Raw genomic sequence first — 15,205 nt, 5'->3', positions numbered from 1 at the left:
GTTGATTAAAGATGTCGCCAACTTTAAAAATAAGCAGATTTAGTTCAATGTACTGTTTTTGGTTGAACTTGCCAGCCTCAATTTTTAAAGGCTTGAGGCAGCTTGCTTTTTTATTTTTGTACAAGGGGCTGTGAAATAGGTCCCAGGGGGGAAACTCCAAAGTTACCTTGAGAGAGGCATATTCTCTTGCATGATCACTGCACATTTTGCATGAGTGCTATGGGAAAATGACAAGATCACGCCACTAAATAACAGATTGCTGCTTACAGTATTATTATCCCAGGCAAGTTCTTTCACATGCACCATGAATTATATATACACTCACACAGTCACCTTCTTTAAAACTTAGGGATGTTGTGCAAAGTTGTGCATTTATTGAAGCTTGCCACTTGTTTGTTTCTAATGCTTTTTTTTTTTTGTAACTTTACCTAACTTTTGTTTCAAGGTGTACAAGAGCGAACTGGAGAATGTACCCGATTTTAGGGGTTTAACAGATTTTTGTGATACTTTCAAGCTGCATCGGGGCAGATCTGAAGAAAATGATGACCCTAGTGTTGTGGGAGAATTTAAGGTAAAACACGCACACCTTACATTACATTATTAGGCAGAAAACCAAGCTTAAGTATGGTACTGTTCTGCGTAGTACTGTTCTGCGTAGTACTCCATTCCTAAGACAGAACAGATATGTAATAACCAAGTAAAAAAGGCTTGTTTTGGTTTGGACTTACCTTTTCATTTTTGTTTAACTTCATAGGGCTCTTTTAGGATCTATGCATTACCAGATGACCCTAATGTACCACCTCCTCCTCGGCAGTTCCGTGAACTTCCAGACAGTGGGCCTCAAGAGTGTATCATTCGGATTTATGTAGTCCGGGGCTTAGAACTCCAGCCTAAGGATAACAATGGAATGGTGAGTTAACATTTCCAGATGAGCGTTAAGATTAGACCACTATTGTCTACAAAAGGGACATCCAACTCCCAAGAGACTGCAATCTACTCACAGAATAAAAAACTAGCAGTGATCTACCTCTGAGGTGTTGAGGTGTTGAGCTTTTTTTAGGGAGGAATGTCCCATTTCAGAGAGGAAAATGTCGCTCACCAAGGGAACAATCTGCCTCGCAGCGAAAACTCTGTCTTCTGTTCTAATGATCATGCGCGAATGGAGGAGGGGGAGGGGCCGGATGACCTTATGCCGCCACAAAGGAGCCCATAATCAACACCGGAACCTCGTGATTGACCAGTTAGACATCCCTGGTCTGCAAGTTGTAGTACAGCTTTGGACCAGGATTCTGGTTTAGACCAGGATTCGGGTAATATTATTATTAATAGTAATAATAATTTTGCAAAAATTTAGCAGGAAGAAATAGGCAGATATATACAGTGGTACCTCGGATGTCAAACGGAATCCGTTCCGGAAGTTCATTCCACTTCCAAAAATGTTCAGAATAATAATAACAATAATAACAATAATAATTTATTATTTGTACTCCACCCATCTGGCTGGGTTTCCCCAGCCACTCTGGGTGGCTTCCAAAAAAGATTAAAAATACATAAAAATGTCACACATTAAAAACTTCTCTAAACAGGGCTGCCTTCAGATGTCTTCTAAATGTCAGGTAGTTGTTTATCACTTTGACATCTGATGGGAGGGCATTCCACAAGACGGGCGCCACTACCGAGAAGGCCCTCTGCCTGGTTCCCTGTAGCTTTGCTTCTCACGGTGAGGGAACCACCAGAAGGCCCTCGGCGCTGGACCTCAGTGTCCGGGCAGAACGATGGGGGTGGAGACACTCCTTCAGGTATACTGGGCTGGAAACCAAGGCACAGCTTCTGATTGGCTGCAGAAAGCTTCTGAAGCCAATCAGAAGCCACAGAAGCCATGTCAGACATTCAGGTTCTGAAGAACGTTCGCAAACCAGAACACTCACTTCTGGGTTTGCGGCATTCGGGAGCCAAAACATTCGACTCACAAGGCATTTGGGATCCAAGGTAGGACTGTACAGAGCTATGAATACTTAAATGTTTTATAAAATAATGCCATGACTGAGAATGCCAAACTTGGAATCGAGAATCTGGCTGAAATTTTCAGGTGGACGTGGACTCCCCCAGGTGCTCCTAAGCAAGTCACTTTCCCCATCTATATCTCTTAAAAGGCAGCATCTGTTACCTGCCTCACAGTGGTGTCGAAGCAATAGATGAGATAAGGATTGCAATGACTAACATAGCAATTACTTGCAGGGGCCAGTGCACCAAGGCATAAATGGTGCTCCTTGCTGGGAAGAGCTGGAGTGGTTCTCCAGCCTCTTAGGTGAAAGGGCCAGCTCTATCTGCACAAAAGGCCGCATTCCCAGAGCTGTTCCGTCTGCCAAATTTCCTTGGGAAATTTCCTTGTGTAGGAGCTCCATATATAGACATGGACCTTCGTAGAAAATGTGGCATGTATTAATTATCAATCCTAGAGTGCACATGAATTAACAATACCCTTGTTTCCAAACAGTGTGATCCTTATATTAAAATCACCTTGGGCAAAAAAGTGGTGGAAGACAGAGATCATTATATTCCCAACACTATCAATCCAATTTTTGGCAGGTAACTTTCAAGACTTCCTCCTCCTGTGTGATTAGAATGGCTCTAATCCTCTCATAGATTAAAGAACAATTATGCCTTGTTATAGCCTTAATTTTGTTTCAAGAAATCATTATTTCACCTTACTCTTACTTATGAAAAAAAAGTCAGGGGAATGGGGAAAGAGTGTGACATGCTGTTCTTCTGGTTTTCTGTTATGAGAGGATCCTGAATTGGATTAGAACACAATGAGGGATGGACTACAACACTCACTTCAATTTACAGAAGAAGAAAATTCTCGCATTTAAAAATGCTTATATACTATTCTGGGGACGCGGGTGGCGCTGTGGGTAAAAGCCTCAGCGCCTAGGACTTGCCAATTGAAAGGTCGGCGGTTCGAATCCCCGCGGCGGGGTGCGCTCCCATTGCTCGGTCCCAGCGCCTGCCAACCTAGCAGTTCGAAAGCACTCCCGGGTGCAAGTAGATAAATAGGGACCGCTTATTAGCGGGAAGGTAAACGGCGTTTCCGTGTGCGGCTCTGGCTCACCAGAGCAGCGATGTCACGCTGGCCACGTGACCCGGAAGTGTCTCCGGACAGCGCTGGCCCCCGGCCTCTTGAGTGAGATGGGCGCACAACCCTAAAGTCTGTCAAGACTGGCCCGTACGGGCAGGGGTACCTTTACCTTTACTTTTTATATACTATTCTACTGATAGTACTAATATTCCAGTTAATAACCTGGAATTGTATACAATTTTTTAAAAGGAGTGGGGGATTTTGGAAGAAGGCAGAGAGTTTAATCCTTATGCTAATAATATGCTAATTTCCTCAGAATGTGATGAATTAAGATGTATTTATAATTTAGAAATAAGAATTTTTCTAGTACTCATTTGCTGTTGTTGTTTTTTTAATCAGCCAATTATCTTTATCAGTCCACAGGCCCATAGTGACCCATGCAGGGAGTTTAACTAGTAATTCCAATTTCAGTGGCTTACTGGTTTATGAACAATGCTGATCGTATTTGTTGTGAGTGTTGCTAATGTTTTGAGGGTGGTTAGTTTTCTGAATTTCAAACATGCCAAATATTCCTGTGTTTAGAATGTACGAACTGAGTTGCTTCTTGCCTCAAGATAAGGATCTGAAAATTTCTGTTTATGACTACGATATGCTGACTCGAGATGAAAAAGTTGGTGAAACCATCATTGATTTGGAAAACAGATTTCTCTCCCGCTTTGGATCTCAGTGTGGAATACCACAGCAGTACTGTGTGTAAGTTGCTCACTCCTATAGCTATTAAAAACATGGAAAACCTAAGGCCATGATGAAATGCCTCCCTGCGAAAACGACATTCCTTAGAAGCAGTTATCTTGGCTGGACTGAACGCCTCATATTTACTGAATTTTCACAGACTGTGATAGGATATGCTATGGCTTTCCTGATTAAAGCATTGTCTACACTGAACCTCAGTTCAGAATCCTATATATATGCCAATGTGCCCCTGAAGCTCCTGCACATGTGAGCTTTTCAATGAGGCAGCTTCATAAGTAAAAAGGATTCATATCTAAGACTGCTGCTTTCGTTGCAGGAAATGGGAAGCCCTTGTGAGCAGTGCCAAATAATATTTTACAGCTTCAGTGTGTGTCTAAGAAACCAAGGGGGAAGCGTCCTTCATGTGGGCACTTCATTTTCATTGCAACAAAAAGATAGCCTAGAAGTGTGTGTGTGTTTGGCTTCATTCAGACATAACACTAAACCATGGTTTCAGGAATGAACATAGCCTCTACCCAGACTCATATACATCATTCTTTTCCATCAGCATGGCTAGAAATAAATTAGAAGCTCCAATTCCATTTTAGATTAGCCACAGTTTAGTGTATCCTCTGAACCATAAAATGTGGTTAATCTTAACTATTCTTAGTGAAAACAGCCAGCTTTATCAACTATGATTTGAAGCTGACTGAGCACAGTTTGTCCAGGCTTGAAATAGGTGATTGGCAATGGAGGGAGAATCACTTGGGCTCAGAAGAAGACTAAACTAGTTCTCATAGGCTCCAAAATAGCCTAGCATATTTTAGTTTCGCAAAACACCCTATGGTGGAGTTGCATTCCCATCTTTTAAATTCAACATAATTCCATCCACTCGTTCATCATATTGAGGAATATGGCAAAGCATTACTAAGAAATGATGTGCCTGTATCCAAGATCTAACTATCCTGAATTTTTTTCTTATTTCCTAAAAAAGCTCAGGTATCAATACATGGAGAGACCAACTGAAGCCAACACAACTCTTGCAAAATTTAGCCAGGGTTAAAGGCTATTCTCCCCCAGTCCTTTCTGAAAACGGGAGGAGGATTAGTTATGGAGGAAGAGAATACACTTTGGATGAATTTGGTGAGTTTTCTCCTCGTTATTGGGTTTCGCTGATTTGTGTTTGTGCTGTTCCCACTGTGTTTTCCTTGAGCATTTATATTTATAAGAATATAGAATTGAAACTGCATTGTCAATTGTAGCCAGTAGTTTTGATGTGGAAAACCAGATCAGCATGCGGAACTGGGGCTTTCCAATAGTTCGATATAGGAAAGTGAAAGAGATGCAATGCATGACTGAGTGGAATTTTGCCTTTCCATAGCTAGCAGTGAAAACCCCATGTGCTCATAGCTCTAGCAGGCTGTTCTTGGTCCACAATAAATCTATTGAATGATTGTATATATTTATACAAATGTGGATACTTGCTAATTTCAGTATTTGGCTGTGAATGCCTACTCATTTACATTTTTCTTTCTTTGCTTCAGAAGCCAACAAAAAACTGCATGAACACCTTGGGCCTGGTGAAGAACGGCTTGCCCTTTACATTCTCAGAACTCAGGGCTTGGTGCCTGAGCATGTAGAAACAAGAACTTTGTTCAGTACCTTCCAGCCAAACATCTCACAAGTACTATACATTTATATTTTATTTATTACTGCATTTATATCCCACTTTTCTTTCAAAGAGCTCATCTCTACATCAGTTACAACACCAAGTCCCCTGGTGATTGGCTTGGCATCACATACCTGATGTAGATACAGTGTTTTTTTCTGGGGGGACGCATACCCCTAAATCTAAGTTTGGCCTCCTTGAGGGGCAGTATTTCAATATGAGTAGGAAAATGACAGTACCCCTAAACATTTTTTTAGAAAAAAAGCACTGTGTATCCACTGGGACCTCTAGCTGTATGCAATCCACCCACCCACCCCCCAAAAATACCACACACAACTAGAGCTGGATGAGGATTTTTCATCTTTATCATATTTTGTCATTTGGGGGCAGGGCGAGCTTCTGGTTTCCCCCTGCATGTTAAGCATTGTTTGTTTGTTTGTTTTGTTATTATATGAAGTGGTATGAGAAGCTGTTTCATAGGTCACTGCAGTATTCTGTTCTTGATGTTTTGGTAAAGACCTGTAATTTTTCACAGCACTTCAAGCGCTGTATTGACTGTGGCAAGGGCTTGGGTGTTAAAGTGAAATTTCTGACATCTTCACCTTGAAACAACAGGAAACCCAGCAATGCCATGCCATAAATTACTTTTGAAAGGTCTTGTGTGTTTCAACCATGTGTCGCCATGTGACATGGTAGGCAGGTGTAAGAGTGGAGGTTTAGCAAAATCAAGCCCAAGGCCTAACTGTGCATGTGCAATAAGTTGCATGGTTCTTTGGATTCAGGCCATGATATCAAATTGGAATATTGATAATGTCATATAACAGGGTTTTTTAAAAAATAAAAAAAGACCTGACACGACTTCCTTACTTGATACAGGGGAAGCTTCAGATGTGGGTGGATGTTTTCCCCAAAAGCATGGGTCCACCCGGCCCTCCTTTCAACATCACTCCTCGCAAGGCTAAGAAGTAAGTAAATAAGGATTAAGGTAGGCCGCATGCATTTTTGGAACTTCCATGTTGACTCTTTAATTGCGATGATGATTATGAGCACAGTGGTGGATTTACTTCATATTCTGTTCCAGTCCTTTCCACTACTAGAATACAAATGTGTTCTTTATACTCCACAACAGGGATATGCAACCAAGTGCCCTCCAAATGTTGTGGACTACAAGTTTAACCATTCCTTTTTTTAAAATGTTTTTTATTAGTAATTTCGACATAACATATTATCAAAAAGCATATCATCCTTAACCCCCCCTATTTTTCCCTCCCCCCTCCCCAAAACATAACCCACCCTCCCCTCCCCTCCCCGGACTTCCCTCAGCTCCTCTCTCTGGTTTACCAACATATATTATTTTCTGCATGTTACAAAACTGTACAAATCCTTAATTTATCTATCTAAATATTATCAATAAAATGTTTGTGAATGTTTATTCAAAACCTGCCAAGGAGTCCAGTTCATTTTGTTGTTTCTTTAAATGCTGACACACAAATTACATGACAAGGATAACTGTGACTTTAACGATGAAATGCAAGTTTAACCATTCCTGACCATTGGCCATGCTGGCTGGTGATGATGGGAACTGTAGTCCAAAGCATCAGGAATGAACCATGTCAGCTCCCTCTGATCTGCTGGATATAAACCTAAGAACAAATCCTGTATTACAGGTATGAGCTGCGGGTAATTGTGTGGAACACAAAGGATGTCATCCTGGATGAAAAAAGCATCACAGGGGAAGAGATGAGTGATATCTACGTGAAAGGGTAAGAGACCCACATCCCAGATCTTGTTAATGCTGAACACAACTGTAAGATCAGTTTAAAGGTCTGGTTCTCATTAAGAGTACCATTGCATTGAGCTTTGCCTGCAGAAGTTTCCAGGTTCAATCCCCAGCAGCTCAAGGAGGGAAAAACCTGTGTCTGGAAGCATGAAGAGTCATTGCCTGTCAGAGTATACAGAGCTGGGCTAGATGGACTTGGTACAAGGCAGCTGCCTGTGATGTAATTAATGGAAGAAGGAATTAATGAAAGGCTGGAATGTTGTCCTCAGGCATCAAAATGTCTTGAGCTGGCCCTGTCAAATGACTTCTTTGTTATCTTGGGTGTAGGAAGTTTAATGGGGACATTGGGACCGATTACTGGCAATATATCTAACTGGCAGAACTGGCCACATTACACTGAGATTAGTGGAGCTATTTGGGATGAAATCAGACAGTAGAGTGCCAGGGTCTCTGTTTCAGTTCTGGTGTTTTGCAACGTAAACATTACAGCTCCAAAGCTGCGGTGAAGTTGTTGCTGCATTGTGCAAAGCCATCAGTCCTATTCACTGTGCACAGCTAAATGTCCTTGTTTCTGACTTTCAGATGGATGCCTGGCCATGAAGAAAATAAGCAGAAAACAGATGTGCATTACAGGTCCCTAGACGGGGAAGGGAACTTCAACTGGAGATTTATTTTTCCTTTTGAGTATTTTCCAGCTGAGCAGCTCTGTACAGTTTCAAAAAAGGTGATTCTTCTCTGATTATGTTAATAATAAAAATTAAGCTTGGCCATTCACAGCCAAAAGTCTAGCACCAGGACACTGAGTTGTGTGTAGATTTTTCCTGAATCTTAAAAAACAAAACAAAAAAACCCCCCAGCAAACTGCAGCCTCCACAGCAACATGTTTTGGTAGATCTGTTTGGGATGGAAGGAAAGTTCTTTCCCTTCCTTTGTTTCTTTCTTCTTCTCAGATTTGCTGTTCCCCTGAACAGATGCTTTTCCATCCATAGAGGAAAAGACACAAGGTGGAAAAGTAGCAGAGTGTAAGAACATGATTTTGGGAAGGAAATGAACCCCTTCCCACTTACTGTTCTTCCACTGGAACTTTCAGCAGCCCACATCTGCTTTTCATATATATAAAAAATCAGCCTTAATATTGGAAGAACTATTACAGGTGTCTGTAATGTCATATCTGGAGTGGCCCATAGGTAGGTCAGATTGTGGCCTTTACCAAATTCACACATTCATCACTCCTTGCCACCTGAATATTTTAAAATGCAAATATGAACCTTGCTTTGCATATCCCTGAGATATGGTTTTCTCTCCACTATGTCTGATAATGAGTTCTAAGATACAAAAAATAAACCCCACACCTTTTTGGCTCCAGAACTACAAACCTGCATAATATTAAAGTGTTTCATAGTGTGAATATTTCAGGTAGGATTCTTTTTTTAAAAAAAGCAACTATATTGACAGTTCAGATGCAAGGAAACCAATTACTTGTCTGCTGTGAGTGCAGCATCAAAAGTTTTCACCAGCTTAGGCAAGCAGAGGACCTTCTAATGAATTGCTTTTGAATGTGATCCTTTTTGGCCAGCAGACCACATCTCTATCTCATTCCACCTCTGCTGGCCAACTTTGACAGGTGGGTGGAGCCATTCGCTGTCAGTCATGATGATGTCAGGTGTCTGACTCATCAAAATTGGCCTGCAGATGTGGGGGGAGGGACATATTAAGCAGCAAATGAGCACTGAGCAGGATTTTACTCTTTGCTCATTACCTGATGTTGAGCATGCTGCTGTGGCTGCATAGTGCTCTTCCTTGTAGGAAACGGTGAGTGTGGCCAATGCAGAATTTAACTCTGTTCATCATCTGAGATCACCTGCCCAAACATTAGCTGATTGAAAGGTAGATGTGGTTTGGGGAATTGGGTCCCCCGGTGGGCCAAAAGGTTGCCCAACCCAGCTTTAGGCACACGCTTATTTCCTGTAGTCACAACTCCCTATTTGTGGAAATGCTGCTGACAGAGAGATGGAATTAGGGGCAGTGGGAGGGAGGTTGGGGCACCGCTGCAGGCATGAAAATTACAATTTCTTTCTACTGGTTTTGTTCTCCTTAGGAACACTTTTGGAGCCTTGACAATACAGAATTCAGAATTCCACCCAAGCTGCTTATTCAAATATGGGACAATGATAAGTTTTCCTTGGATGACTATCTTGGTATGCCCTTTGAAGTATAATATGGGTTGGTTGGGTGGGGAGTTTTGCAAAGGGAGAGATTTTTGTCAAGTTTTCGTTTGGAGAGAAACGAAGTGTGTGACCAGATTTCCCACCCACCCACCCTTCTGTCTTTTCCTATAGGTTTTGTTGAAATTGATTTGCACAATGCAATTGTGCCAGCAAAGTCTCCAGAAAAGTGCTCTTTGGACATGATTCCAGAATACAAGCCAACGAACACTCTCAAGACCCCTAAGATTGCTTCACTCTTTGAACAGAAATCCATGAGAGGATGGTGGCCATGCTATGCAGAAAAAGATGGCTCCCGTGTTTTGGCTGTACGTCCCCGTTAATATGCATAAATAATTACATCATTAGTTGCCAGGGTTTCATTTTGCCTCCAAATCTCTTATAACTCCCTTCCCCTCCAGCACTTCTCCACCTTCCTTAAATATCATGAGCAAAATATCATAATATCATAATATCAGCCTTCTTCAGACTGGTGACCTGCAGATGTTGTGTCCATCATCAGAGCTGGGGCTAATGAGAGCTATTGTCAAAAACATATGGAGGGCACCAGGTTGGAAGAGACTGGAATAACTTACCATTAACCTGCCCCAGATGTGCACAAGAAGATCCAGTGATTGCAGCCAGGACCAATTGACATGAACAGCTTATCTCCCATTGATTTTAATGCATTCATAATATTTTCTGATTCAAGAGCTGTGATCTATATCTCCATGCATGCTGCCCCCCCCCCATTTTATATGGCTTGAAAATATATTATAATTAGTGTTTTGTGGCATATAAACCCAAGGATTCTATGCACACAAATTTCCAGTTTTGTTTCTTAAAACTTAATGGGAAGCATTAAGAACCAAGCCCATCCGGTGTAATTTCTCTTCTTCATCTGTAATGCCTGACACTGGAGGTCTGTTTTACTTTCATTGTGAAATCCTTGATGGTATTTTCATTTATTTGAAGGGTAAAGTTGAGATGACTCTGGAAGTCCTTGGTGAAAAAGACATTGATGAACGGCCAGCTGGTAAAGGCAGAGATGAACCTAATATGAACCCCAAATTAGAGCAACCAAAGTAAGATACTTTGCTATATTTGAATTCAATATTCTTTAACCTTGAGTATCCAGATGTTGTTGGACTATGATTCCCAGCATCCCTGATTGGCTATGCTGGCTGTGGATGATGGAAGTTGTGGAGATGGGAAATGAATGAATGCTATGCCAAATCTAGACATCTGTGCCATACATCTGAAGCACGCTTATACCACTTTAAAAGTCATGGCTTCCCCCAAGAATCCTGGGAGCTACAGTTTGTTAATGTTGTTGAAAGTTAGGAGACCTCTCACAGAACTACAATTTCCAGCACTCTTAACAAACTACAACTCATGGAGGAAGCCACGGCTGTTAAAAGTGATATAAGAGTGCTTTAAATGTATTGTGTGGGTGTGACCTTAATCAGGCTTAATGTAAACCCATTGAAATAAATGATTTTATTCTAAGTATGACCAAGTCAGGATCCAACACAGTGTTCTCAAGAAATAACAGACTGTAACATGAATTAAACAAATCTACTATTTTAAAACATTTAGCATCAACAATATACTGGATGCTTTAGAGAACCTATCCATGATAATATAGGCCCTCTCTGCAGCACATAATCAAAATTCTGAACTATCTGGTCTTTAGTTTTATAAATATGAGACATTATATGCTAGGCTTTACTAAGTTTCCAGATAATTTAACTTTTATACCTAAGCAGCAAATATCATGTGCCTGTTTTCATTTAAACCCCACTTGACTGATTTGCCAGTAAGGAGTCATGTAAAAGCCCAAGGCAGACATGTAGGTAATAGAAATATGATTTCATTAATAAAAAATTGTGAATGAAACTTGGCATTCAGATTTCATACTGGGATTCGGCTCCCTAGTTCTTGAATTGTTTGAACCTTCTCAGAGCAGAGTAGGCAATGGAAGTCATGGAGGAACCATTACAACTGTGTGACATCAGAGCACAGCTGGTAGTGACATCAAGAGAAGTAAAGGCCAGGCAAACACTGCAAGAAAATGAAAAGGATGAGGGACAGAAAACTACCGTGTAAGATTTATAAGCAAGGTTGGCCCAACTACAGGGCTGGCAAAATTCCAAAGGCACCATGCAGCTAGGAAAATGCTGGATGGGAGAAACCCAGTTTCCTTTCCCCAACTCAATATTCGGAATAGCATGCTCAGCTCCATAGAAGTGAATAGGTTGAAGACTCTCACATGAAGACTCCTAACCTGCATACAAAAAGATAAAGGCAATAGAAATGTGAATTTACAGCAAATTGGCTCAAACTGGTCTTATTTTAAAACATCTGCCTTTTGTCTTTGTATGAGATGCTCTAAGCATGATCAACTGTAATGGGGTAGCCAATGCGATACCCTCCAGATATTGCCTGACTACAACTCCCATGATCCCTGACTATTGCTGGCAGGGGTTGATGGGAACTGAAGTCCAAGTTGTTCAGCGGCTACCAGGTTGGCAATCTTTGTCTTACACAAAATCGAGAACACAGCCCATTAGCAATAAATATGCTAGTTACTTGGTATCCTTTGTTCCTTGCTAAGGTAACCAACTTTTTTTGTTGTTGTTCCAAAATATAGCCGACCAGATACATCTTTCCTTTGGTTCACCAATCCATGCAAGACAATGAAATTCATTGTGTGGCGCAGATTTAAGTGGGTCTTCATTGGCATCATCCTCCTCCTGATTGTGATCTTGTTTGTAGCAATTCTTCTGTACTCACTGCCGGTAAGCATTTAAAAAATGTGTAATAGTGTTTTTAGCTTGTGACATTGCGTCGTCTGTTATAGGCTTATATTCAGGATACAAGCCTGATGCTCCTGTCCAGGAAGCAGTACATGAATTACTATCATTGGAAAGGGAAGGAAATAAATTGCCTGTCATTTCCCTTAAGGGAATTTTATATCTTCGGAGGGTTTATCTCTGAAGATAACTTGGAACAAGATGTAATGCAGATGTAGCAGCTAGCTGGTTTGTTGACTGAGTTACTCCAGTTCTCAAAGCTCTGCCAATACATTTTCCAGCCAAATCCAAATTTTACAGATGATGCATCTGGGGAGGATGATCCTTAGCATCCCAGCATTAGAATGGTACATTTTGCTGGGAAACAAGGGCAGACATTAATGGTGGCGCCCTAGTTTTGGAATTTCCTCCCCCTTGAAATCTAGTTGGTGCCTAAACTGCTGACCTTTAGATGCCAGGCTGTCCTGTCCAGGTCTTTGACAATAGCTTCACTGCCATTTGAAATGGTTTCAATTGCTATTTTGATTGTATTGTTCTGGTTTTTATAATTGATAATGTGGTTTTATGGGTTTTATTGTTACCTGCCCAGAGATCTGTGGGTGTGGGACAGGATATAAAGAGCCTAAATTAAATTAAAAGTATGTTGAACTGAGTTTTAGCGAAACACTCTTCAACTAAAATAAGTGTGTGTTTAAATTCAGAATGCACTTTGATCACCTTTCCTTCTCTTTTTTTGTAGAACTACCTGTCAATGAAGATTGTGAATCCATTTCCATCTGGTTAAGGAATACCCTTTTCTATAAAATGTTACATTCCAGTAAGGTTTTGAAACCTCCACCTTTGGACCAAACATAACCACCTGATAATCCTATACATATCTACTCAAAACCAAGCCACACTGTATTCAGTGGGACTTACTCCCTGGATAGGATTGCGGCATAAATCAAGCTGCTTGTGTTTTTAACCAGGAAGAGGGTCATTTCTAAGAATTGAACTGTTATGTATGATGTATTGGGTGGTGCCAACTGTAAAATACTATGCTACAGTTCAGCGTTTTGACTACAACAGTTCATTTTCTCATTTTGTTATCATCTTTGTTTTAAAAATTACTTTCCAAAAACATTATTCCAGAAAGCTTTCTCTTTCTCTCTCCTTTTTAAAGGTGCACTCTACTTAAAGTATTTTTTTTATCATGAGCACTTTGAAATCCTGCCTCTTGATTTATGGAAAAAGCAGGCACTACTTACATTTTTAGAAATGAAAAAAACAAAACAGTGCAATAATAATTGTTCACCAGCTGTGTGAACCTCATGTTTTTAAAAGGTCATATTTACAGCAACAAGCTTCGCTGTAAATTCGCTGTGAACCATTCGCTGTGGTTCAACTTTTTGAGCAAAACGATGAAATAAAGCAATATAAACTCATGATCTATCATTGTGATTATTATAGTTACTTATAATTTCAATTATGTGTTCACAACAGCAAAAATCAGATGTCAAGACAGTGGTAGTATCATAATTACAATACTGTGCAGTTGGATACCCATAATCCCACTGAAATCAATGAATGGGGTGAGTGAGGATTAACTATATAGGACATGGGTCGGCAAACTAAGACCCGGGGGCTGGATCCGGCCCAATTGCCTTCTGGATCCGGCCCGTGGGAATCGCCGCATGGATCGGTGTGGGGATTCTGATTGTTCAGGCTGCGCCATTTCCCCCCCCCCCCAAAAAAAACACATCTTGGTGGCGCCTCCTCCCTTTCTCTTCCTGGCTTCTCCCCACCCTGCCTAGAGGAGGAAGGTGGCTGGGCTTTGTTGAGCCACGGTTGGCTAAGCGCCATTTTAAGCAGCCCCTCTCCGGAGCCAGCCCTTTTGCGCTGCTCATCATCCCTCTGCTGCCACCGCCAGCCCTTGCCACTCACAAGGCACAGGTAAGCAGCCACCAGGGCTCATCCAGTGCTGTGGAGAAGGGAGGGGAGATATCCCCTCCCCCCGAAAAAATATAGTCCGGTCCCTCACAAGGTCTGAGGGACAGTGGACCGGCCCCCTGCAGAAAAAGTTTGCTGACCCTGATATAGGATTGACTGCTACAGCAAGCCAGGGGATTGAGGGTACACTATCCAATCACCTTGGCTTGCCATTATATTTGTGCCTGGGAATGTGGTTTGTTGCTCCCTAAGGAACCACAACCGCTAGCCAGTTACCGTATTTTTCTGTGTATAACACACACACACCCCGTGTATAAGATGCTCCTTTTGGGGGGACTCCAAATTAAGAAAATGGAGGGATACACTATCCGTGCATAAGACAACCTCCAAATTTTAACATAACTTTTTAAGATGAAATCCTAGTCTTATGCGCGGAAAAGTACAGTAAGTGTATATAGCATTGCTGCCTTAAACATCCTGCAAGTCCATCCTGCCCTCTCTGTAACTTATATGTGTAAATGAGCCATCACAGACAGAACTTTCATGCCCACCAATATCTAGCACAATCTTTTAAAACAGAGCAAGTCCACACACGCAGCTGAGAGGAATCAAATCTTGTATAACCAAGATGGTGTATATGTGCACATGTGAACCTGCCCCCTCTTTTGACGTTGCCCAATTCATCCTCAGATGTCACTAACGAAATAAAGAAAAGGCTTTAGTTACAATACAATAGGCACCCCTATTGTAGGGCACCCTAAACTGTAGTTTTAACATATGTTTATACTTATATGTGAAGTGTGGTTATGAGCAAACATTTAGGATTCTGCAATTTGGCTTTATTTCCTGTTGGAGCCCAGCTTGCCCTGTCACTACCAATAAGAATATGGCAGCTATAGATGTTACGAGGTGCTCTCTGCCATTGCTATGAGTCATGACAGGGCAGACCTTGCGTCTGTGTAAAAAGATGTGTAGATTTCAGTCAGTTTGCACCTT

The 15,205-nt window shown here is 41.4% G+C and overlaps 1 protein-coding gene across 5 annotated transcripts in view; it reads left to right on the top strand.

The window, feature by feature from the left end:
• Positions 1-13,707, top strand: part of MYOF (myoferlin) — a 77,250-nt gene extending 63,543 nt beyond the window's left edge. For all 5 annotated transcript variants that reach the window (XM_083443561.1, XM_083443560.1, XM_083443564.1 and 2 more), the window contains 14 exons: positions 446-571; positions 755-910; positions 2,498-2,589; positions 3,662-3,832; positions 4,806-4,954; positions 5,356-5,495; positions 6,357-6,445; positions 7,148-7,243; positions 7,843-7,984; positions 9,359-9,458; positions 9,600-9,793; positions 10,440-10,549; positions 12,118-12,265; positions 13,020-13,707. In XM_083443561.1, coding sequence (XP_083299687.1) covers positions 446-571; positions 755-910; positions 2,498-2,589; positions 3,662-3,832; positions 4,806-4,954; positions 5,356-5,495; positions 6,357-6,445; positions 7,148-7,243; positions 7,843-7,984; positions 9,359-9,458; positions 9,600-9,793; positions 10,440-10,549; positions 12,118-12,265; positions 13,020-13,064 — 1,758 coding nt within the window. In that variant the 3' untranslated portion in view covers positions 13,065-13,707. The remainder of the gene's footprint in view (positions 1-445; positions 572-754; positions 911-2,497; positions 2,590-3,661; positions 3,833-4,805; positions 4,955-5,355; positions 5,496-6,356; positions 6,446-7,147; positions 7,244-7,842; positions 7,985-9,358; positions 9,459-9,599; positions 9,794-10,439; positions 10,550-12,117; positions 12,266-13,019) is intronic.
• Positions 13,708-15,205: the final 1,498 nt, after the last annotated feature.

Source organism: Podarcis tiliguerta, assembly GCF_965153285.1.
Source record: "Podarcis tiliguerta genome assembly, chromosome: 5".
In the NCBI taxonomy this organism is placed as follows: Eukaryota; Metazoa; Chordata; class Lepidosauria; order Squamata; family Lacertidae; genus Podarcis; species Podarcis tiliguerta.
Note: the sequence above shows the minus strand (reverse complement) of the source record. Positions and strands in the feature narration are given on the sequence as shown.